Source organism: Diceros bicornis, chromosome 25 (genome assembly GCF_020826845.1).
Source record: "Diceros bicornis minor isolate mBicDic1 chromosome 25, mDicBic1.mat.cur, whole genome shotgun sequence".
Taxonomy (NCBI): domain Eukaryota; kingdom Metazoa; phylum Chordata; class Mammalia; order Perissodactyla; family Rhinocerotidae; genus Diceros; species Diceros bicornis.
Genome location: NC_080764.1, coordinates 43,871,455 through 43,897,134, shown reverse-complemented (window position 1 = coordinate 43,897,134; position 25,680 = coordinate 43,871,455). Strand labels below are relative to the sequence as shown.

Below are 25,680 nucleotides of genomic sequence, written 5' to 3'. Positions count from 1 at the left end.
CAAAGGGCGAGAAAACAGGGAGTAATTAAATATGCATATTGACAAGACACTCTCCTTGACCAAACTGTAGTCAGACATCTCTAAGCCCTGTTCTCATCTAGGCCTCAATCTTGCCCCCCATCCTTACTGGGGCTACATAGCCCAGTTTTAGCAAGAGTCCTGCTAAGTCAGTTTAGAGAGAATCTCTCCCACCTTTGACATCTGATCACTTTCAATATCTAATCAAATTCCTCATCCCCAACCTTTGACATCTGATCACTCTGGCCTGCCCTCAGTAATTTTCCGTCCACCAACCCCCGGCCCATGCCACCTCTGCTCTTTGGCTACAAATCCCCAGTTGTCTTAGTATAATCTGAATTGAGCCCAGTTCTACACTGAGGTCTCCTTTGCCCTATTGCAATAGTTTCTGAATAAAATCTATTTTTACTGCTTTAGTTAGTAAAGCTCTGGTTCTCTGACAATATGCACAACCATATACATATATACACATAGTTCCAATGTTTGAGATAATATATGGTCTCAACACCTATCTGATGATGATGGAAGTATAAATTAGTATAAGTTCTAAAAGGTTATTGGACACTCTATATTTGAAATCTTTAAAAGACTCATACCTTGTTGCCCAGTAATAACATGTTTAAAAACTAATTATAAAATATCATTATGTGTAATTCAGTCCATCCATTTCTAAAATTAGGAGAATAAATAATTTATTTAGACTATCCAAATGATTATCAAATGCAAGTGGCATGAACAATCACAAGATAAAGAATTTATTAAAAAACAAATCAAACACCAGTCTGAATAATTTGCATCAAAATCCATTGTGACTCTATAGCAATAATTTATACTGTCAAGATACAATTTTTTCTAACAACTTATCTAAATGTAACGCTATAAAATAGGAAAATGTTCTAGGTTAAAGGTAGTCTCAATTATACCTATGATATGCATAGGTATATGCATATGCATACCTAGGATAATAAAAGGGAAGTAATAATAATAATAATAGTTAATATGTATCATACTTACTGTGTGTTGGGCGCTTTCTAAGCTTTTTTTACAAATAATTTCTTATCAGTCCAATGAAGTAGGTACTATTATTATCCCAGTTTTAGAGATAAGGAAGCCAAGGCCCAGAGAAGTAAAAGGCCCGCAGCCAGTACATAGGACCGGACTTGAACCCAGACAGTTTAGAGAACTTGTGCTCTTAATGGCTACAAACAGGCTTAGCAATCAGACAGACCCTTTGTTAAGATCTTATTAGTCATGCTCTCGGTCCAGTCATTTAACTTCTTTTGTCTCAATATTGTCACCTGTAAGATAGGGGTAATAATGCATCTCTCACACAGTTATTGTGAAAGCAGTGAGGTAATGCAGTTGAGAAAGCCTCGCTGGTGCTTATCATCACTGCTGCTAACTGACCTAAACCAACGTGGTCTCCAGTGCCAGGTTCTTTCCGTAAATGTGTGTAGCCTCATGCAGTTGGAGCTAGGTTAGGCAAAGGCTACTTTCCCTCCCCGACAACCTCAATATTTGATGGTATGCTACCGTGACAGCAAGCCTTGGACAAATTCTGCTAAAACTCTAAACATTCCTTAGCAAGCAGTTATAAAAACAGACCTGCTCTGCCCCTGGACACTCCAACCATACACTTGTATGAGAGGCTCACTCAACACATTCTGAAGTCAGGACTGGCCGAGTCTGAAGTCAGAGTCTGTGCTCCGAGTCAGGGCAGGGGCCGGGGCCTCTGTGAGAGGTCTTCGCTACACTTTGTTCACGCAATGGCAGGAGGGCATGTTCAATCTTCCTACAAACCATTCATCTTGAACAGCACTCATTTCATCAGTGGAAAGTATTCTGTAACATCCCTAGTCTAATTAACAAACTCTCTGGTGTCAGTTTCCATAACCATATCTTAAGTGCTGAGACCCGCCTTGGAGTGTGGATTCCTTATCAGAGTACTTCAGTGCTAACTGGTCCTAGGTTATAAATTAGAGTTAACTTGTGCAACTGGCATACATGTAACTGGCTTAGACCAAGTTATTATGATTGTGAGAAGTATTATCACATAGACAATTTAACAGTGCCGGTGTTTGGCTAATAACTATTAGAATCCTTCTCCCTTTCTGGACACCTAACCTTTGTCCATCCCCACCTGCACACCCCCATCCTCAATGTAATAGGTGACTAAAGCCTTTTGGAGCCTAAATATTTACAGAATCTAATCAGAGAGGGAGATATAGGGATATAGGGAATTCTACATCATTTCTCCCCAAGAAATAAGGAAGCTCATCATGTATCTAAAGGACGTGTCTAGAACAGTATAGCAAGACTGAGATTTTGCCATATAATATATACAATTATCTCCAGCTGCACAAACTGTTGCTTTTTATAAAGCACTTTAGTAAAACATGCTGGGATAGAGAGACATACCCCATTATTCAATGATAACCACAACTAATACTGGTGATGGGATAAATTAAAAGCAACAAGAAAAGTTAGTATTTATTGAGGTATATGAGGAAGCCATTTTGGATTAAAACTGATTTGGCCTGAACTTGTTTTTCCAGAATGGTCTGATGTGGCCTGTCAATCATGCATTGTATATCTGCTTTAAACATTTACAGTATCCCAAAGCAAAGAATGATGCCGTTAAAGGTAGAGATGAATGCCTCCCTCCCATATGAGCATTTCTTTAAAGATAAGCATTCCTTCCCAGAAATCAGGGTCAGATTGATCTGCTGTGTACATCTTGTGACCACTGACCTGCTGTGCCTAGCAAAACATCTTGTGACTGTAGTAAAAAGAAAAAAAGTATTCCTGTCATATTTGACGTATGTTCCTTGTTCCAAAATGGTATATAACCATGCTGTTCACATCACTTCTCCAGAGTGCTTCCTTCCCTGGTGGAGGTCCCTCTCCTGGGCTATAGTCCTCAGAACTGGCTCATATAATAAACTCACCCCATTTTTAATCTATTGATTGATTATTAGGTACTTGCGTCAACACTGGTATACCAATATCCCTTTAGTCTTTTATCTATGCATGGGTTTATCAACTGTGTATATGTGTTAATTTGTGCATGATTATAAAGATCCTATGGTTCTCCAAAATAAAAATATTTTTAGTTTATTTTTTGATTATAAAAGATAGTATATGCTCACTGTAAAAAAATTTAAACAATACAGAAAAGAATGAAAAAGAAAGTAAAAAAAATCTAAAACGCCACCATTCAGAGATAAGCACTGAAAACACACCTACTTTTGAAGGAGACCATGGTGAAGACCCAGGATAAGGAGAGGAAAGACTCAGCCAAGTTGCAAGCCTTCTGAAAAGACATGAAGGCTTGCATTTGTTTCCAGGTAAAAGTTCCTGTTCTGAGCAAACTACTTCCATGGGCTTTTGTTGTGGAGATGTAGTGTGAATTAAGAAGTTTGAGGCTTGTAGCTCTGAGGAGCTAAATTGCTATGCATAATAATGTAAAAATGGTCTCAGTAATGGTAGACTTTCCCTTTGGCTTATTATTTTCAGGAAATTAGAGGAAAAAATTGATTAGTTTATTTCAATACCAAGAGAATATTGTTTATTCTTGGGAGTTGTATGTGTACAATGGAGATTGCTCAAGCAACCACAAAATGTCATTGAATTTCCTTGCTTGTGAGGTCTCATTTTTCTTGTTCTTGTGTTCAAAGCCTGGACAAACAAGCTCAAAAAGACCCAGAAGAAAATGGGAACAGGCCCCAGGTCTGGTTACCACCTCAGGTTGGAGGAAGATCTCACTGTTGATTGCCACTAGCTTGATCAAAAGGTTGCGTCTGAGCCCCAGACAGGGAGATGCTTATCCTAGGTCCACATAATGGAAAGGAATGCTAGTACAAATTAGCAGCCTGGACAAAATCTGAAATTATATATGAGTATATGTTATTTTGTGTGTGTGTGGCAACAATAATTCCACCATATGGTTCTGTAATGCTTCTTTACTTTTTAAGAGTTTCCATTAGAAATATTTCCCTCACCCCATTCCATTCTCTGTACCTCTTGATTTTCTAAAACACTGGTGTTTTCTAAAACCAGATCACACTCCACAGCTAAAAAGCCCTCCTGTCACCTTGCTGATAAAATCCAAATCAGTAGCAGAATCCAGAAGTCCTCCCTGATCTGACTCTTACCTCTCTCCCTGACTGGCACGAGAGCACCATTTGGATTCTAAATTCCATGAAACCAGGTACCTACCGTGTTTCCTACTAGCCATAAGCAATTCTTGAAGACCATCTCCACAGAGAGAGACAACATGCAGTGGTTCTTTAGTCTTGCCACGAAATCGTGTTTCCAGCTTCACAACTAGAGAGCACGGCTCCTGTCCCCAGTTCTCTTCATCTCTGCATCCCTTTCCACTGATCAACACCTACCCAATTCCAGCTCAAAGAGGACCTCACTGCCCTGTGTAGGAAGCCGTCTCTACCCTTCCCAGAATGGGTTAAGCACTGTCTCCAGTGGGTCCTTAGTTCCCTGTGCTTTCCTCCATCCAGATGTTCACCTCTCCCTGTCTTTGTCACCATCTCACAGCTCTTACCACTGCAAGCTCCTTGAGGGCAGTGCTATGTTTTTATCTCCTATTACTAAACTGAATACACAGAGCAGGAATTTAATATGTGTTGAATTAATATATTAGCTAGTTCATTTGATCTCCCAAACCCCCCCTGATTAAAGGGGGTAGAAAAGACCTCATTCAGTAAATAGGCAGCTGAGGATTAGAGAGTTTGGTAACTTGTCCAAGGTCTTACCACTAGTTAGAAACAGAACTCAAACTAAAATCTGAAATCGATACCCGTGCTCTTTCCACTGTTCTCTCTCTCTCTCTCTGCCTCCTCTTTCGCATGGATACACACACACGCACACACACACATCCACCATTGTGAATGAATTCTAGGTCAAGTTCCGATGTTAACCAGATATTCCAAGCACTGTGTGCTGATAAGACTCTTAAAAAAAGTTCTTAAAAAGCGTTTTGCAAGACAATTGTAGAAGTAAGAGAAATGTTTTTATTTAACCACCAGAACCTCTGTAAAAACTGAGGTTGTTATTTCTGGAGATCCCAGAATTTCCTTTGGAAATAGCCCCCAACCCAAAAGAAAGTCTGATGCAGCCTCATAAAAATCTATGTTGTAATAGGTGCTGTGTCACCGAGAACCACTGAAAAGACAGGGTTAAGAGCACAAAAGGAGCTGCAAACCATATATGGAGAAACCCATTTCTTCAAACTTGGGATGAACTCATGTTCTGTTTTCCGTTTTCTCAAAGCTGCAGTTGGCTGTGCGTTGTAAAACAGAGAGACGCGCCCACTCTCGGGACCTGCAGTGGCTCCAGATTCCAACCCCCCGGGGCTCCCGGCCAGACAGACTGAGCATGCGAGTCACACTTGCTGTGGCGGCCTGGATGGCGTCTTTAGTCTCCAGTTATTCATATCCTGCAAATACTTTGCCAGATATCGAAAATGAAGATTTCATCAAAGACTGTGTTCGAGTTCACAACAAGTTCCGATCAGAGGTGAATCCAGCAGCCAGTGATATGCTATACATGGTAAGGAAAGGATCGGTCTTTGTGGCATAAGTCAGTCAAAAACAACTAATGTGTGCTGGTTTTGGAAGTAAATCCTCGGTGATCCTGAATGATTGTTTCACTGTGATTAATGTGTGCAGTAAATTCACAGTCTGCGGTCAGACCACAGCCAGCCTAGTTCTGTCGGCTCAACTCCTGTTGAGAGCGAGCCCAACAAGTGCCTGTTCTCTGTTGAACACTTCCTTTCCTCTGCTCAAAGGTAGATTTTACTTCTCTTTTCTCCCCTGTTGATTTTTGTAGGGTTTTTTTTGTTTGTTTTGTCTCTAAGTTACTTTTCTTGTTGCCAGCAGTGTGTTGACTTCTCAGGAAGGCAGCGTGGCGTCTGGGAAAGGACGGGATTTTTTTTTTTTAAATTGATGTTTTAATAGTTTATAACATTGTGAAATTTTTGGTTGTACATTTTTGTTTGTCCATCACCATATACGTGTCTCCCTTCACCCCTTGTGCCCACCCCCTACCCCCATTGCCCCTGGTAACCACAATACAGTTTTCTCTGTCCATGTGTTGGTTTATGTTGCACATATGAGTGAGATCATGCAGTGTTTGTCTTTCTCTTTCTGGCTTATTTCACTTAACATAATACCCTCCAGGTCCATCCATGTTGTTGCAAATGGGACAATTTTGTCGTTTTTTATGGCTGAGTAGTATTCCATTGTATATATATACCACATCTTCTTGATCCAGTCATCAGTTGAGGGACACTTGGGTTGCTTCCACTTCTTGGCTATAGTGAATGATGCTGCAGTGAACATAGGTGTGTATAAGCCTCTTTGGATTGTTGATTTCAGGTTCATTGGATAGATTCCCAGTAGTGGGATAGCTGGATCATAGGGTATTTCTATTTTTAATTCTTTGAGGAATCTCCATACCGTTTTCCATAGAGGCTGCACCAGTTTGCATTCCCACCAGCTGTGTATGAGGGTTCCTGTTTCTCCACAACCTCTCCAACATTTGTTGTTTTTCGTCTTGGTGATTATAGCCGTTCTAACAGGTGTGAGGTGATATCTTAGTGTTGTTTTGATTTGCATTTCCCCGATGATTATCGATGTTGAACATCTTTTCATGTGCCTATTGGCCATCTGTATATCGGGATTTTGATTCAGTCAGTCTTGGGCTGAATCTCAGCTCTGTGGCTTTGAGCTGGTTTAACCTTTCTGAGCTTCTTAGGATAGGGGCTATTGGTTATTAAATTATATAAAATATGTGAGAGCCAGCCCTGATGGCCTAGTGGTTCAAGTTTGGGGGTCACCGCTTCGGCAGCCCAGGTTCGCTCCCCGGGCATGGAACCACGCCCCCTGTCTGTCAGTGGCCATGCTGTGGTGGCGGCTCACATAGAAGAACTAGAACAACTTAGAACTGGAATATACAACTATGTACTGGGGTTTTGAGGAGGAAAAAAAAAAAAAAAGCAAGATTGGCAACAGATGTTAGCTCAGGGCAAACTTTTCCCTGCAAAAAAAGAGAAAAAAAATATATATATGAAACACAGCATACAGTAGTTTGCACATAATAGGCCTTCAGTGAAATGTTGGTCTGTGTCCCTAACTTAGATTCTGAGTTCCACAAAACTAGATTATCATGTTTCTGCTAGCGTGAGTTCATACCTGAAGACCATACTTCTGTGGAGGACTTGTGTGCAGCGGTTCCTTCTCTATCTTGGTCATCACACCTCATCCCATTCCAGTTCCCACCTCGCTCACTCCAGTCACATTGTTGGGTAACAGGTTCCATTCTTGACCCTGCTGTTGTTGCATATTTGTTTTTGCAGACTTGGGACCCAGTACTAGCCCAAATTGCAAAAGCGTGGGCAAGACACTGTCAGTTTGCACATAATTCACAGCTGAAGCCACCCTACAAGCTGCACCCAAATTTCACTTCCCTGGGAGAAAACATCTGGACTGGGTCTCGATCCTTGTTTTCTGTGTCTTCAGCTATCACGGCCTGGTACAATGAAATGGAATACTATGACTTCAAGACCCGGAAATGCAGCAAGGTCTGTGGCCATTACACTCAGGTAAGTATCTTCCCTATATTCTCTTGAAACCATCTTTCAAGGGTGAGGAGACAACTGGAATCTGGTGTGAAGAAAATATATAGTAAGCTAGTGCACCTGTAAATATGAGCGAGTAGGGGCTACAGGCTTACTTTAAAACATAAGTATGTGGAACAGACTCCAATACCAGAGGAGATAGCACTTGAAGAGTTTAGTTATGCAGACAAAGGAAAAATGTGAGGCCCACCAATTTGGACAGGCCTTGAACAATTTTGACAACAGCTGTCTTCCCATGGGACTTTATTCCATCTGTGAGCAATCAAAGGACCTTACGAGTGAATGGATTTTCAGGTATGAGTCCTCTATGAAATTTGAGGCAGTTGTTTAGAGACTATAAAACTGGGAGAAATAAGCCTCTCATTCTTATTGACGCTTCCATATCCTCTTATTCTTTCAAACATGGACTGAGAACCTACAATGTGCCACCCGAGGAGGAAAAACAAACAAAACAAGTCTCAGCCCCAATGGAAAGGCCGACACGTAAACTTGTATAAACCATCCTGTGGGTATTCTGCCCCCAAAATCTACAGTATTAGTCCCAATAGCAATGTTGGGAGCCTCCCATTGAGATTTTTTTTTTTTTTTTACTCAAGCTGGTTTTGGCTTCCTAACTCTAACTCACGTTTGCAGCATGATAGAAACAAGTCCCTAAGTAGCATCTTCTATAGTCTTCTTGATATGCTGCCTCCCTATCCCGGCCACATTTTGTTTACTTATTTTATTTCCTGGCAGTCCTTGTCAAACCAATAACGAAAGATACTGAACCTATGTTTGACTGCTTTTAATGTACAAAAATTTGGTGAAATGAGGTATGAGGGCAAAAACATTTCTAACAAGGCAGTTAACTTGGAATATTAGATGGTTTTAAAGAGGAAAATGTTGGAAAAACTCTCAACCGAGTTCAGTCTTATGAAGCCTCTGCTCTCACTGGTGGTGTTACAGGCAAACAAGTTTGGCACAGTTGTAGGAGATTATGATGATGAGAGGGAAAGGACTGATTTCAGTGACATTTCCATCTCAGGAGTATCATAAGCAAGGAATGGCTATCAAATCAGCAGTAGCATTGGCCCCTTTCTTGGAAATATAAATAAGGTTTCCCCTAGACTTATCCCATAAGCCATCAATTTTGGTTTATGTTTACAAATAAGGTTAACTAGAAAGTAAAGTCCGTCGGATTCCTACAAGTCCTAGAGGGCAGGAAAGCTAAACCCAGAATGCCGACCTGGTACCATTATGCATTGTGATGTTTAAATCTCCAGAAATAATTGTCAGTTTGAGGGTGCTGACTCGCATTCAGTCAGATTTAAGCTCTATCCTACACCAGGCACTTTGTAAGGTACTGGTCATGTGTCTTAGTCCAGATTCCTTAAAAACAGAGCTTGAGACAATAGCCCACGTGCTAACGCTTTATTGGGAGTACAGTTGAAGAGAAGCAGAAGTGAGGAGAAGTGGGGAGTAGGGCAGGGAATGAGGGACACAGCTGGGAATGGCCCCTGACCCTTAGAGTTGACCTTCTCTTGGGGAGACATATGTGTAAGGGGATGTATCAGAGTGCATGGCTAGTGCAGTTCGGAGAAAGTAAGTGCCATGTGAGCACAGAGGACAGAGCAACTCATCTGGCCAAAGGGAGGTATGGAGACAGGGGGTGTTCACACAGCAGGAGACATATGAGTTGGCTCTTGAAAACTAAGTGCGAGTTTGTCAAGTGAAAAGGAAAGGGGCAAGAACTCCAGGCAAAATGGACAAGGTGTAGAAGGTGCACGGTGTGTACCAACGAGCCTGTACTTCGGAAGGCAGGTAGCTCAGCACGCAAATACACAGAGATCAGAAGACATCAAGCTGACAACAGACTCCTTAACTACGCAAGACACTGCATCTCCATCAGACCAGGGAGCCAAAACAAGCGGAGGAAACTCGAGTTAATGTCACATGGGCCTGAGATTTCAGAGATGGCCCTCCCAAAATTAACTGAGCCTACTTGTAACTTTCCCCCTTACATCCAGGGGGAAAAGGGAGGGCTAATGTTTTGGACATGAGAAAACTCATTTCCTAAAATCCAGTTCCTTGCATACAGGTGTCAGAGCCCAAGCTGAGTGATCTTAACCTGTTCTCTTTACCTCCCACTCCCACTTCAGAAGGGGGACCCTCCTCATGGGGAGCATGCCCAGGGACCCCCAGCTCTGGGAGGAGGCGGCAGCAGCAACCACTTTTTAAGTGAGCGTGGTGTTTAGCTCTCTACATTTAAGATCTCATTCAGTTCGCACCACAAACCTGTAAGAAAGATGCTATTACCCATAGAGGAATAAACAGGCTCAGAGAGGTTGTTTTCCCAGTGTCATTTAGCTAGTAAGAGGGAGAGTCGGGATCCGGCTATCAGGTATGTTGTGAGGATTAAATAATATAATGTGTATAAATTATCTAGTAAAGTACTAGTACTTAGTAGGCTTTGAGCAAAGGTTGGGTCTCTTCCAGGAGCTGGTTTTCCACCAGTTATATTGGAAGAAGACTCTGATAGCTCGGTTCAAGACTTCCTGTTTTCATCCTTGCAAGAAATCTTGCTGGGAGATTCAAGACTACTCAGTTCTGTTATAAATTCATGCAGGAAATAACCTCAAGTAGGTATTATAACCTCCCACTTATCTTCATCTTCTATAATAAAAAGCAAGCTATTATCAGGTTTTGGCCGGTGAAGGGTGGTTGTACAGAGCAAAGACAGTAGATTCAGATCCATTATTACTTCATACAGGTGTGATATTTCTTGACTTGTTAATGAGACACTTTAGCTCTGTCTTCACTAGAGGTTAGATCTGCATTATGGAAGAATTTTGGTATGTTAATATGAAATATTATTCAAATTCGATATTTTGTTGCCAACAGTTCAGCTCTGTAAAGTTTGAGACTAGTTTTAGACAAGTATCCGGGTGGGGCAGCAGTTTAGGTTTGGTAGTGCTGGAAATGCCCACTAGATGGTAGTATTGATCTATTTGTTATTTTTACGCTCTCACGAACCAATGGAAGTGTGACGTGTTTCACAGTTTCTCCACCTGGTGTTATATGTGTTGCGGTGTTACCTACCATTCTCCTTTTAATGAGCCAGGTGGACTCATGCTGAGACTTGGAAGGAGAAGATGGTGGGAAGGGCTTGTTAGCTGGAAGGGAGAGCCATGCCTGCCGCACTGGGTCCCCAGACGCGGGGTGTTTGTTAGAAAGGTGTAGCGTCACTCCTGGTTCTGCTAGAAGGGAAAGCGCTCGGAAAGCATCTTGCTGAGGGCGTGGAGTGCCCTCACAGGACTTCGTGGTGAAGTAGAATTAGCTTCCCACTCTCATGTATAAAAACGGGTCAATACCTATGTATTGACGTGCTGTGAGGTTAAACGTGATGCTGCATGTAAAGTGCTTACCACTACCCTGGGGCCAACTACATTCTCAATAATGAGGGGCTCTCTTTTTTTAAAAATTATGTTTTTTGTTTACCATAATAAAAGAAATGAAAACATACAACAGAAATCTGCCTAATGAAAAAATAGTGTTTCAAACATTTTAAAGGAGAATAAAATTAGTTGTAAGAGGAAAAAACACATGAACATTTGCCAAGTGCTTGCTAGGTTCTAAGCACTTTCTTATTAGCCCCTTTAAAATGTCAGAATGAGCCTGTGGACTTGGTACTGTTATCATTGAACAGACGAGAAAGCCGAGGCCAAGGTCACAGAGCGAGTGGCCGAGCTGAAACATGGACTCGGTCTTCACAGCTCCAGAGCCCACGAGTTTAACCCAGAACCCAAATGCCCAGGAAGCTTTTAAAAAGAGACCGGCTTGGATGGATGTCAACTGTGGTACACCCATGCAATAAATATTACTCAGCAATAAAAAGAAGTGGCTACTAATGAATTCTGCACATGAATGGATCGCAAATGCTTATGTTAAGTGAAAGAGCCAGATTGAAAAAGCTACATTTAAAGTGATTCCATTTGTATAACATTCTGGGAAAAGCAAAACTACAGGGACAGAAAATAAGATTAGAGGTTGCCAGGGGCTGGAGGTAGGGTAGGAGCTGACCACAAAGTGCGCAAGGGGACTCTGTGGGGTGATGTGTAGATCTTAAATATGGTGATGACTGCACACCTATATGCTTTTGTCAAAATTCATAGAACTGTATACCTAAAAAGGATGGATTTTACTGTGTTAATTACAACCTGATTTTAAAAAAGAGACTAATTAGGGCCGGCCCATGGCTTAGTGGTTAAGTACTTGAGCTCTGCTACTGGCGCCCGGCTCTGCTACTGGCGCCCGGCTCCGCTGCTGGTGGCCTGGGTTTGGATCCCGGGCGCGCACCGACGCACCGCTTCTCCGGCCATGCTGAGGCCGCTTCCCACATACAGCAACTAGAAGGATGTGCAGCTATGACATACAACTGTCTCCTGGAGCTTTGGGTGGGGAAAAAGGGAGGAAGATTGGCAATAGATGTTAGCTCAGAGCCGGTGTTCCTCAGCAAAAAGAGGAGGATTAGCACGGATGTTAGCTCAGGGCTGATCTTCCTCACACACCAAAAAAAAAAAAAAAGAAAGACTAATTAAAACACAAAATATGTAGTAACTAACATTTTCGCACTTGGAAAAAAGACCAGAAATATAAAAGAAAGTACAATAAAAGATATAGCATAAAACATAAAGGTGGGGGAACCCAAAGATTAAGAATACTTGAGATACAACAACACCAGAAGAAAGTGCTCACAGACAAAAGGATAAAAATATACAGTGATTTAGAGTCATGCGTCACTTAACGACAGGGACACATTCTGAGAAATGCTTTGTTAGGTGACTTCGTCATTGTGTGAACATCATGGAGTGTGCTCACATAAACCTCACATACAGCCCACTCCACACCTAGGCTACACGGTACTAATCTTATGGGACCACCATCCCATATGCGGTCCATCATTGACCAAAACATCGTTATGCAGCGTGTGACTGTACAAAGGTGATGGTAAAAGGAAGACAGACACCGTTGTACCCATGAGAATCACCTGAGGAACTTGTTAAAATACAGATTTCATTTTCGTTATGGCTGAATAACATTCCATTGTATACACATACCACATTTCCTTTAAGAAAAAAATCCTACCTTTTTCAACAACATGGATGGACCTTGAGGGCATTATGCCAAGTGAAATAAGTCAGACAGAGAAAGACAAATACTGTATAATCTCACTTCTATGTGGAATAAAAAAAGACAAAAAACAAACTCATAGAATAGATTGGTGCCTGTCAGAGGTGGGGGGTGGAGGGTGGGCAAAATAGGTCAAGGAGTCAAAAGCTACAAAATTCCAGTTATAAAATCGATAAGTCCTGGGGATGTAATGTACAGCATGGCGACTATAGTTAATACTGTATTGTATATTTGAAAATTGCTGAGAGTAGATCTTAAAAGTCTTTTCTCATCACAAGAAAAAAAATTTGTAACTATGTGTGGTGACAGATGTTAGCTAGACTTATTGTGGTGATCATTTTGCAATGTATATATACATTATATATATCAAATTATGTTTTACCTCTGAAACTAATATAATGTTATATGTCAATTATATCTCAATAAAAAAATACAGCTTTCAAGGACAATTCCAGTAACTCTCATTCAGTAGGACTGAGATGGGCCCAGAAATCTGCATTTTAAACCAAGCACCCCAGGTGAAATCACTTTGAGATGCAGTGAATAGAAATTAAGAAATTTTAAAAATAAATACAAAAATGATTGGAAAGTTAAAGTACAGGGATCAAACCTGAGGATTAATGGCCATAAAGCTAGGCTCTCTCTGTGAGCGAGAGGCCCAAGCCACTTGGTTATCTCGAGTTCCCGCACAGGATTCCTGGGTGTGGGAGGTGAAGGGAAGCACCCCACTTCCCTCAGGGAGCAGCGAGGGGTCCCTTGCCAAAGCAGAGCATTGCTCCTCCTCTGGGGGGACCAGTAGCTGCCTTCCCAGATCCTCCCTAGTTGCCAAACCAAGGAGGGCAGAATGCAAAGACCAGCAGCCTCCCCGACACTTGGCCTCCCGCTTCTAGCCACGCCCCACCTCCTACCCCAGCTTCAAGCCTCCCGCTTCTAGCCACGCCCCACCTCCTACCCCAGCTTCAAGCCGTGGAGCAGCTCACACGCCACCCTCAGCTCCTCCCTTGTCTCGCCCTGCGCTCTCTCCCCAGGGAGCAACTTTTACTGAGTTTTACAGTAAACTGGATCTTCTTCTGCAGCTATCCTGGCCTTCTTAGATCTGAGTGAGTCTCACACAGGTGTTGCCCTCTGCTGGAGACTTCTTCTGGCGCTCAGACCGCCCCCCCCCCTCAGCTCGCCTCACTCACTCAGAGCAGGGTCCCACGTGTGTGGGATACCCCCTTAGCACCCTCTACTTCCTCTTCACAGTGGTCAGACCCCCGTAAGGGTTTCACGACTGCTTTCTCTACATTTTGTGCAGGTGCCCACTGGCTGCAGCTCATTCACCTGCTCATCCCCCATACTGGGCACAATTCCTGTCACAAAATTGCTAAAAAAAGTTTATGAATAAAAATAATTTACAATGCAATTTGGTATCACTGTAAAAAGGAGTGCATTTAATTGCTGGCGTCTCCAGATACTAGCTCCTTACTTTTTTCTTGAGGCTTCTATGACACCAAGTACTCTCGGTTAAGACAAGCTATATGGTCTGTGGAGTCCCGTGCAAAAGGAAAACATGGAGTCCGTTGTTCAAGAATCGGGGGGAAAGTGCCACTAAGCGTGCTAAACTGTGTGACAGCACTGAATTAAACCAAGCACGGAGCCCTTCTGGTCACGGGGCCCTCTGCCTGAAGCTGGCTCTGTCCTTGGTTGCTCTCCCATGTCACTGCCCACTCCTTTTCAATCTGCTTTGCTGTTTTTCTTTTTTCTGTAGCCCATGCTCTCGTTCCCTTTCTCTTTCTGTTCTCTTTGCCCGCTGGCCTGCTGCAGCCGCGTGTCTGGCAGATCCGTGTCTGTAGCCTGGGCCTGTTCTCCGGGCTGCGGCCGCAGGCGGTCCTGGCCGGCAGCCGGACGTCTGCACTTGCGCGGCCACAGGCGTCTTAGAGGCGCGGCGGCCGGCGCAGAGCCCCTCGGCCGTGCCCAGCCGCCGCCTCCTGCCCTCGTTTCCTCACCGCGGGCAGTCTTGCTCAGGCCCCAAACAGGAACTCGCATGTTCTCTTTCCCTCTTACTCCGCGCTCACAGCGAAGGCGCCCCCTTCAGCTGTGGCTCTAAGCCGGGCCGCGAGCCTGAGCAGTCCTCAGCTCTGCTCCGGCGGCCGCGTAGGTCGCCGTCCTCTCTCGCTGGTGCGCTGCGACGGCCTCCCACGCTCCCTCGCTCTTTCCGGCCTCGCTCTCCTCAGCCCCTTACTGCATCACAACCAACGTGACCCTTCCAGCTCCTCGTCACAAGATCCCCCACGACCTGCTCCTGCGCCTCGGACGCCGTCGCCTCCGCCTCTCCCTCACCGTCAGAGCCCAGCTCCGCTCGCCTTCTCCCCGCCCCTCCACCACGCAGGCAGACGCCGGCCAGGGCCCTTGCGCCTCGCGTGCCCTGGTCCTCCATCAGCTAGGCCTCCCGCACAGCTGAGAGCTGCCCGCTCCAGACACGTCCTCCCGACCCGCGGGCTAAAGCAGCCCCTCCCCGCCGGCAGCCGCTCGGTTTCATTGCTTCGTGGCACTGTCAACGCTTACCTTAGCTAGTGTGTATATATTTCTCTCACACACATCAACAATAGTGATTACAGGGCTTGCTTTCACCGGAGCTCTGAGCACCTGGACCTTGCCCGGCGGGAGGTGCCCCCTGTACCGGGGCGGACAGCACCCTGTGCCGGAGGGCCGGGTTGTATTCAGCTGCTCATTCTATTGTCTCTCTCGTTAAAAATCCTTATTTTTTTTTAGGTTGTTTGGGCAGATAGCTACAAAGTTGGCTGTGCAGTACAATCTTGTCCTAAAGTTTCTGGCTTTGAAACCCTTTCCAACGGAGCACATTTTATATGCAACTACGGACCAGCGTAAGTGCCCAAATCAACTTTCTGAAAATTTTTTAAAAATCTATTTTATAAGTATTTACCTTCCTTATAGAAAATCTGGATAATAAGGAAAGTGGAAAAAAGAAAATTAATATTACCCTAATTCCTCTGCCCAGAGATCTACTCCGTTAACATTCTGGTACGTTTTTCTTGGTATGTGTGTGTGTGGGTGTGTGTGTGCGCACCCTTTATAAACACTACATGAATACACACACTTTTTTTTTAAAGATTTTATTTTTTTCCCCCCAAAGCCCCAGTAGATAGTTGTATGTCATAGCACAACCTTATAGTTGCTGTATGTGGGACGCGGCCTCAGCATGGCCGGAGAGGCAGTGCATCGGTGCGCGCCCGGTCCGAACCCCGGCCACCAGCAGCGGAGCGCACGCACTTAACCGCTAAGCCACGGGGCCGGCCCCACACACATTTTTAAGAGCAGCAAGACTAAAATGTTTTCAGGGACAGAGATTAATTGGATATGGTAATGACTTCACAAAATGGGAGGATTGATTTTACTTTATATTTATTGATTTATTAAAAACTGGGCAATTTTTACATAATTTTCAAAACAGAAATAACTCTGAATTGAATTCCTCAATTTATATAACTTATTTCATTTACTTTTGACAGTTTCATTTTTGAAACGGATACAGTTTGTCTCCCTTTGGAAAACAGGGAAGACCCGTGTGGTCCTCGACTCCCCTAAACTTAGACACGTATGCTTATACGTCTACGCAAGTTCAGCAAACCGAGGTCATCCTGAAATACACGTTTCTATTTTTTACCTAAAATTACCCCAGAACATTTTACATGTCATTACAGTTTTAGACATGATTTCAATAATTACAAAAACAAGGAGAAAGCGTGCTTGTGTGATGCTTACCGGGTGCAGAGCGTTCCGAGAGCTTCATGTGCGCTGGCTTGTCCGGCCTTCACAGAAAGTCTGGGAGACAGGTCCTGTTACTGCCCATTCTGCAGATAAGAAAACTGAGGCCCCGACGGGCCGCGCCGGTGACCATCGGCTGGGCGGCGACCCGCTGTCTGCCCCTGAGTCTGTGCCTGAGGCCCACACACCTGCACGTCCTGTTGAAGAAGTGAGGTGGTTCCTGAGCATATGATGAACAGCCCTGTATTTAAGTCTTTGGTCACATCTATTTCCCTACAATTCCTAGAAATGGTCTACTAAGTAAGGGTGTGATCATTTTTAAGTTTTTTAAAATACATATTGCCCAATTATCCTCCACCGTATCACTTTATACTTCATCAGTACTGTACTGAATATTATAATTTTTCAGTATTTTCTAACTCGATGGAAGATGGCATTCCACGTTTTCTTTTGCATCTCTGATTACTACTGATGACACATTTTTTCACCTGATGGCCTGTTTACATTCCACCTTTTGTGAATCATTTGGTCTACTCATTTTTCTACTAGAGTGATTTTCTTATTGGTTTGTGGTAGTTGTTTATAATTTAACCTGTTGTTACCTATGTAACAATTTTTCCTTTAACTTGTTGCCCTTGAATTTCATTTGCCTTTACCAGTCTTCAGAATTCCTGGAGACTTGTTAGAAGAAACCTGTCTCTCTTTCCCCGAAGCAGCGCTCAGAAAGAGACGTCTGCTAGTCTGAGTGTGGGCAGGAGTGAGGGGACTAAAATCAGGTGTCATTCAGAAGATAACAGCTTTGACTTAAAATCCCAGAGTCAGAAAATAAGGGAAACCCAGGAAACACTAGCCAAAGCCATAAGTCAAGCAGTGGGAACTTTTCATATTTATATAGCTTAATGATTAAGATACAGGCTCTTGAGACCTACTACCTTGGTTCACTTACTGTGTGACCTTGGGCAAGTTACTTAACCTCTCTGAATCTCAGTTTCCTCTCTAAAAGATCAGGATAATAATAGCACCTACTACTTATGGAGTAGCTATGAATATTACAGGAGAAAGGTATGTAAAACATGAAGTATATTCAATGCCTGGCAATGGTGATTATTTGAGAGGTATTCATAATTATTATTGTTGTAATAATGAGGTGCAAATGTGAATTCTCCTGGTTTAGACACACTTTACTTGCCTCCAGAGTTATAAACAATATTAAGTTGTAAAACTGTATAACCAGTTATAATGCTTCTATATTAACATTCACTTATTCATACAAATAAATGCAATCATACATTCAATTATTTAACAAATATTTGTTTACTGAACTTCAAAGGGGAACAAGCCAGACACAGGTCCTGCCCTTATGGAACTTATATTTATGGAGCAGACAGACAATAAAAATACAAATATAATAACTGTATTATGATAGGCGTGATGAAGGAAATATAAATATACTGTAACGGACACCATCGATAGGCAGGGCCCTTATCTGAGAGGAAATGATCAGGGAGGGGCTTTCTGTGATGTATTTAAGCCTAGGCATGAAGAGTGAGGAGGAGGCAGACGCGTGAGGGAGGACCTTTGGGAACAGATGCGGTGGGGAAAACAGCGGCAAAGCTGTGGAGAGGATTCAAGAACGGACAGAAGACCAGGGTGTTCGGACCACTGAACGGATGAAATTGGGGGAAAGGATCTGGCAGGGCCTTGTGGGCCGTGGCAGACTGAACTATCACATCACATGAGGAAGCCATCCACGTGCTGTAAGCAAGGCAGTGGCACGACTGCTGTAAACCTGGAGGTCGTTCTGCATCAAGTGTGCCGAGTGGACTGAAGGCATGAAGGGGGCAGAGGCCAGTTAGGCATGTCCTCCCCGCCTTCTGCCTTCTGAGCTTGTTTCCTCCTCTGTCCAAAAAATCATAGGCCCCCCTTCCATATGATTCCAAGAAGTCTGGTATCCTCCCCCAAATTTCCGAGATTTCCTCAGAATGGGGTGTGGGGGTGCTTAATTCTCCAGCCACCGGTCACTCAGGCTCTGCAGTCATGCACTCAACTCGTTTTCACTGCTCAGGACAGTTTTTTTTTTTTTTGTGAAGAGATCAGCCCTGTGCTAACATCTGCCAATCCTCCTCTTTTTTGCTGAGGAAGATGGCCCTGGGCTAACATCCATGCCCATCTTCCTCCACTTGATATGGGACGCCGCCACAGCATGGCCTGACAAGCGGTGCGTCGGTGCGCGCCCGGGATCCAAGCCGGTGAACACCGGGCCACCACAGCGGAGCGCGAGCACTTAACTGCTTGCGCCACCGGGCCGGCCCCTGCCCAGGACAGTTTTGAGCCCTCTCCTGCCAGCTGCTTCAGGGCTGTCTGATCTGCATTATCCGAAGCACAGACAGTCTCCCTTCTTCATTCCCCTGCGCCCCGTGAGCAAGGCTACGGTGTGTAGCGGACCTTCACCAGAGGGGGTTAGTGGGAGAGGACTACAGCACAGAAGAGGAGGTAACAAGCTTGACAAGCAGATAGGACAGGACCCAGTGTACTTTGGCAGCCATGGCCTTGGGGACCCTTACTCATATCTTTTTCTTTAAAGAGCTGTCTTTTCTCTTCCCCATGGTCCCAGGGCCCCAGCCCTTTATCTCCCAGGCTAGGAGGGGAGACACTAAAACTTCCTGCTGTTTTATGGGGCAGAACACTTCAGGCCCCTTTGTCTTGATCACTCCCATGCAGACAAACCCAGGCCTTTACAGTAAACATGTTCCTCCCAAGATGAATTCTGCCATTTCCCTAAATTCATAACTGCTTTGTTTTAGCTTGTTTTTTAAGTAGCAGTTTTCCCCTCTTCTTTATAGTTTGGAATGCACAATTAAACAAAGAATGAAGTAGCATAAATGATCTTATTAAAAATATTCTAGGGGCCGGCCCAGTGGCGTAGTGGTTAAGTTCATGCCCTCGGCTTCGGTGGCCTGGAGTTAGCTGGTTTGGATCCCGAGTGTGGACCTACTCACCACTCATCAGGCCATGCTGAGGCAGGGTCCCATAGAGAAGAACTAGAAGGACCTACAACTCGGATATACAACTGTGTACTGGGCTTTGGGGAGAAAAAGAAAAAGAGGAAGATTGGCAACAGATGTTAGCTCAGGGCCAAGCTTCCTCAAAAAAAAAAAAAAAAGTCTGTTCTTTTAAAAAAAAAAAAATTCTAGAACTTAACCATTCAATGAGTATTGTGCTTTTTAACAATGAAAGATATTCCAATGATTAATGTCCATTTTGGACATCTTCTATAATTGTTGTCAGAATCTCAACTATCTTCCTTTGACTATCTTCCATGGTGTCGAATAAGCACAAGGGTAAATTTAATTTCTGAAACAACCTAAATAAGATTAGAACATATATTTTGGGTTGGAAATGAGGTGTTAATATAATGTCTCTAAAGAAGGAGTTCTTAATTTTGGAGGTAAATGTTACAGTATCAGGGAGGGGAGTCCATGAACTTGGACTAGAAACAAGTCACATCTTATTTTACTACCTCATACTGAAAAGAACATTTCATTATGCATGAAGATGATGCTCCAGTCCTGTCAGCACTCCCTGTGACTCTGGAAATAGCACAGGTATTTTCATCTCACATTCCAGTTGCTGCAGGCATCTCAAAATACAGTTTTTATTCATCACTACTTTGAAATTACTGTAATTAGACTCCCTGCCAGATCTTATTTAATACTTGAGAAGCACATATTACCATATCACAATTTTTTTTTAACATTTTGGTAACTATTTCAATTTAATCAGTTTCCTTTATAATCCAAGGACCTTAATTTATGCATTTAAAAACTATTTTGAAAGAGTCCATAAGCTCCACCAGGCTGCCAAAGGGTACCATGACACAAAAAAGTTAAGAACTTTCCAAAAGCAAAGTTCTAAACAAGATCAGTGCAATGGCAGGTCATTGAAATAAATATACAGCCTCTCATCATTATTATTCTGGAGATATTCATGGGGATAGAAAATGTTTGGAATTATTTCACTTTCTAGTCTGTGATCTTGGTCAACTGCTTACACTCTGTGCCTCAGCCTCTAGCTATATAATGGGGAAAAATAAATAATATCATCTTCCTCATAGGGTTATTGGGAAGATTAATTCATTCAAGGATGCTTAAAACAGTGCCTAGCACATGAGGAGATCTCAGTAATTATCTATTATTCATATCACATCTTTTATGTGAAAACAAATTGCACTTTACAAATTCCATCTCTTTTCTTTTGAAAGGGACTTCCCCCAGCCAAATGGCTCCTATCCAATAAAACCATGGAAGTTTGCTAGACTGAGGAGAGCAAATGTGGGTCACGACACCTTTTCTAAGATGGACTTTTTGGATGACAGTAATCACATAGGCCAGACAGTAAGTAGAGGGGTGCTGCCCTGGAGCCAGACAAGTCTAGGTTTTGTTCTGACTCTGACATGTGTACACTGTGATTTTTGATAAGTTACTTAATGTCTTAGAGCTTTAGTTTCCTTATCTGCAAAACAGAAATAAAAATAACTTCCTCTCAGAGTTGTCTTAAGAATTAAGTGAGAAGGGCCGGCCCCGTGGCTTAGCAGTTAAGTGCGCGCTCTCCGCTCCTGGCGGCACGGGTTCAGATCCCGGGCGCGCACCGACGCACCGCTTCTCCGGCCATGCTGAGGCCGCATCCCACATACAGCAACTAAAAGGATGTGCAGCTATGACATACAACTATCTACTGGGGCTTTGGGGGGGAAAATATAAAAAATAAAATCTTTAAATAAAAAAAAAGAATTACGTGAGAAGATGTACATTAAGACATAGTTTTCATAGACATAGACACAGACACACAGAATGAACTCTGCAAATACTAACAGGCTTCCATTTCTGCTTCTCTCTCTCCACTTCTACCAACCATCTGAATCTGTGGCCTTCCATCCCACGGGTTTAGTCAAGGATTCATAGTAAATTGCAACTGAAAAAAAATCTCCTAATGGACAGCTTTCTTCTACTTTATAGAGGAAATTACCCAACCTGGCCATATAAGAAAGGATCCACTTGCACCGCCTGCCCCAGGAATGACATCTGTCTGGACAACCTCTGCGGTGAGTAAAAGGAACAATTGGCCGATAATACGATGTGTTTGCAACTATTATAACTTTCTGCAGAGTTAAGAATGCAAACATTTGTTTTATCCTAATAGCTATTTTCAGGGAAATTGGCATCAGGTAGCAATTAAACCAATGGCTTACTTACCTACCGAGGAATGAATATATGTTTAAGATAAAGTTAAAGCAGCAAATAATATCCTTTTTATGTAGCTCTAATCAGTACAACAAAAAATGACTATGACGGTGGAAACTGTAGATCCAAGATGTGCTAATTTCAACAAGATCAAAAATTGGTATAACAAAGATATCCAAAAAAGCAGAAGTCTGAATTTTGTGATACTACCTGTCCAAGGCACTCAAGGCTTGCATTTTCATCTATAGAACTAAATGAATGAAATAAAGCTGCAATGTGGCATTTTTTATTAGCAAGACAGCATTTAATGAGGAACAGCGTAAAAGGCCAATGAAGATAACTTTCAAGGATGCTTTAGTGAACGTCCTCTTAAAATTCTTTGTAATTTTGCAGTATTAATACATAATTGGCCAAGCGTTTATGGTTCCTGTCCCAGACACGTCCCCATTTCATCCCAGTATGTATTTTAATTCATTTTCTCTTATGGGGTGAAGAAGGGAAGACTCAATTAAGCTGTTACAGTTGTACAAGTCCTGTAAGTACTTTTGTGTTCACATCTGTAACCAGCTGAACTCCTGAGAGCTCCAGGGCTGAGCCGGGTGCTTAGAGTAGAGGGGGGATAGGGTGGATGAAGTTTAACTGCATAATTTCTGTTTAGCAAACGTGTTCCATTGCCTACATGTTTTCTAAGGTCCCTGTCAGGTCTAAAATTATAAAATTCTTTTCAAGTGTTTGTTCCCTTCCTCCTGATTTGTAAACACTGAATTCTCATCTTTACTCCAGATACAGCAACACTTTTTTGACCTGCTTTCTGAGCCAGTCATTTCTCTCTGAGTTCAACCATTCTTTATTCACTCCTATCAGCTGTGTTAAGAGAACTTGGTAACATGCAGCCATAAGACAAGGAATCTCTTCTCAGAGTTTCAACATATCAACTGAATTTTTCATGCTGCTACAACACTACAAAGCATAGTATTATTTTTTTCCAAGTTAGGCAGTATACAGTAACACAGGAGTAAAACCATAGGTTTTAGAAACAATATGCTTAGTTCAATTTCCAGTTCCATGCACTGTGACCTTGGGTAAGTATCTGGACCTATTTCCTCAACAATAAAATGTAGATGACAATACTTTTTCACACATTTGGTGAAACAAATCAATGAAAGAAAAACTCATATTTAGAACAAGGGCCTGGCATACAATGGCATTCAATAAATATTATCTATTAACCCCAAATTCATCCTCCCTGTAAGCCCAAATCTTGAGTTTACTCTTGATGTTTTGGTGTTTTCTTTATGCCCAAACTTTTAGGTGGTATGTTTTTCTGCCCATGAACAATCTTCACGATGCTTCTTTAAAATAGTGATGAACACTGAGACAATTATTTTAAATTATGTAAAGAGTAATTTAATTGTTGCCACTGGTTAGTTGTCTGTCTTTCCCACTGGATTCTAAATTCCAAACAGGTAGGAATTATGCCTATCCAATTCTCCTTTGTATCCAAAGTGCCTAGTCTAGCTGGCAAATAAGCACTAATTTGAGTGCATGTTTCCTAAAAAAATCATTCCTTCCCTTTAAAAACCCAGATAATTAGTAACAACACTGCTACCACGATGATAACAACAGGGAGAAAACTGCTGGAGTTTCAGCTTTCCATCTTGGAGATCTAGCTTGAGATGGTCTCTAATCTTGTGGGATAAAATTCAGAAAATTAAAGCCGTAGTCCCACAATGAAAAGCCCCTGGGCTCTTAAGACAGATAAAGGGAAACGTAGGCTGACTTGCATGGGGTAAGGGTTAGAGAATAAAGCTTTTATTTAACAAAGGCCATCTCTGACAAATTATGGCAAACATTGGAGTGATCTTCCAGATACTTCTGGTAGTTCAATAATTCCCCAGAGGCCAAATCAGGGCAGTTTTGCTGGGCACACCAGCAAAACTGGTATGGGCATACCAATGCCACACCAACGGCACACGTGCTGGGCACACCAATGGCACACGAGATGGTCTTAGCTAATACATGGATGTACGTTTGTTTCAATATTCAATAGCTGAATACTTAACATTTTAAAAATATATATGTAAGAAAAAAACGTTAACTAGAAATCCTTGATTTCATGGATGTAACTGCCAAGAAAAGTTAAAGCAGCAGCAGCTTCAGGCTAGTTCCCCATTGACAAAGCCCAGTCACAGGTGTGAGGATCGAGGATACTCACAAGGCCCCAGAGGGTCAGCTCCTCAATGATTCCACCACAGGAATCCAATAGCAGCTGGTGGAGAACTGGTGTGGAAAAGGTGTCTGCCTCTTTCATAAAAAAAAAGTATGGAGAAGGCTAAGGCAGATGTGGAATTTTCTTCCCAGTGCTCTGCATGTCAAAATCTGAGTAAAGGCCAGTGAAAGGAAAGGAGTAACTATGACTTTAGGAGAGCCAAATGCCCTAATGATAATTTAATGGCGATAATTAAATTAATGGAACAGATAAGAGAGGCAGCTCTTTATTACTGACTGATCATAAATAGTATCATTCTCAGGGAGGAACGTACTTCCACAAAAATATTTAAATTGCTCCTATTATTTCTAATATTTAATTATTTTTAAATTCTAATGTTTTAAATTATCTGCTAGTTATGGAATGTAAAACTATGATTTTCCATTTATACTGGTGGTATATAGAGTTTATATATAAAGCTTATATAGAAAGTTGACTTAAAAATATCAAGTTAATACAGTTAATACAAAAAAAATCTTGAATAATTAACCTTTTAAAATCACTGCAATAAAGCCAAAGCCACAGTTAATGGTTATAATTAAAGACTTGGCTTTATTATACTTACCAGTACTTACTGTTTTTTCTTTCTTCTCTCTGATTTTATAGCTAACCCACAGCGAGACAACGTCACACGTATGTATATAAATCTTAAATTGTTTCATTAAGATCTATGTGAATTGTTACTGCATTCTGGGAGACATTTAAGACGATATTTTATGTTTATTTCACAGGTTACTACTCTACTGTGTATCCAGACTGGCCGATATCTTCACGTAACAGATACATCTCTCTCTTTCTCATTGTTAGTCCGCCAATCCTATTATTGGGTGTTATAATTACCATTTGGGTCAAGCACAAATATCCTCACATTTAGTTCTGTTGGACTAATACAATCCAGAAAAAAAAAACAACTCTCACTTAAAAAATAACAGTTGGGCGGGGCCAGCCCTGTGGCATAGCGGTTAAGTTCGTGTGCTCCACTTTGGTGGCCTGGGGTTTGCGAGTTCGGATCCTGGGTGCAGACCTACACCACTCATCAAGCCATGCTGTGGCAGTGTCCCACATACAAAAATAGAGGGAGACTGACACGGATGTTAGTTCAGGGCCAATCTTCCTCACCAAAAAAAAAAAAAAAAAAACCCCACACAATTGGGTTTATTTCTAATTTTAAAACATTTCATGAAAAAAATGTTGTTGCAATAAACTCTTAGAAGAAGCAACTGTTCAACTTCCCAACTCTATAGGATAAACTCATCTTTACTTTCCACTTTTCTATGAATGAGCAGTTTTCAGGCTGCCACAGCTGATAAGTAGCCAGCCTGTCTGCCTCAGCTTCTCAGTATGTAAGATGAGCAAGCTAGATGTAGGTGATTCCAGATAACCCCCCGGCCCTCAGGAGTAAAAATGTTTCTACCTCGCTTGTTCATGCTGCTTCAAGTCTGAATACCTGGTTTTCCCTGCTCTCCTGCAATTTGATGTGCTTCTGGTTGACCACTTTCCCAGACTCAGAATACAACAGAAATGAAGGATTTGATCTAAGAGGCCTTGCTTTCTTTGCTTAT

The 25,680-nt window shown here is 42.4% G+C and overlaps 1 protein-coding gene across 3 annotated transcripts in view; it reads left to right on the top strand.

The window, feature by feature from the left end:
• The window catches only part of GLIPR1 (GLI pathogenesis related 1), a 47,610-nt gene extending 21,951 nt beyond the window's left edge, over window positions 1–25,659 (top strand). For all 3 annotated transcript variants that reach the window (XM_058568765.1, XM_058568764.1, XM_058568766.1), the window contains 6 exons: window positions 5,305–5,583; window positions 7,391–7,636; window positions 15,596–15,708; window positions 21,625–21,710; window positions 24,725–24,751; window positions 24,850–25,659. In XM_058568765.1, coding sequence (XP_058424748.1) covers window positions 5,305–5,583; window positions 7,391–7,636; window positions 15,596–15,708; window positions 21,625–21,710; window positions 24,725–24,751; window positions 24,850–24,992 — 894 coding nt within the window. In that variant the 3' untranslated portion in view covers window positions 24,993–25,659. The remainder of the gene's footprint in view (window positions 1–5,304; window positions 5,584–7,390; window positions 7,637–15,595; window positions 15,709–21,624; window positions 21,711–24,724; window positions 24,752–24,849) is intronic.
• Window positions 25,660–25,680: the final 21 nt, after the last annotated feature.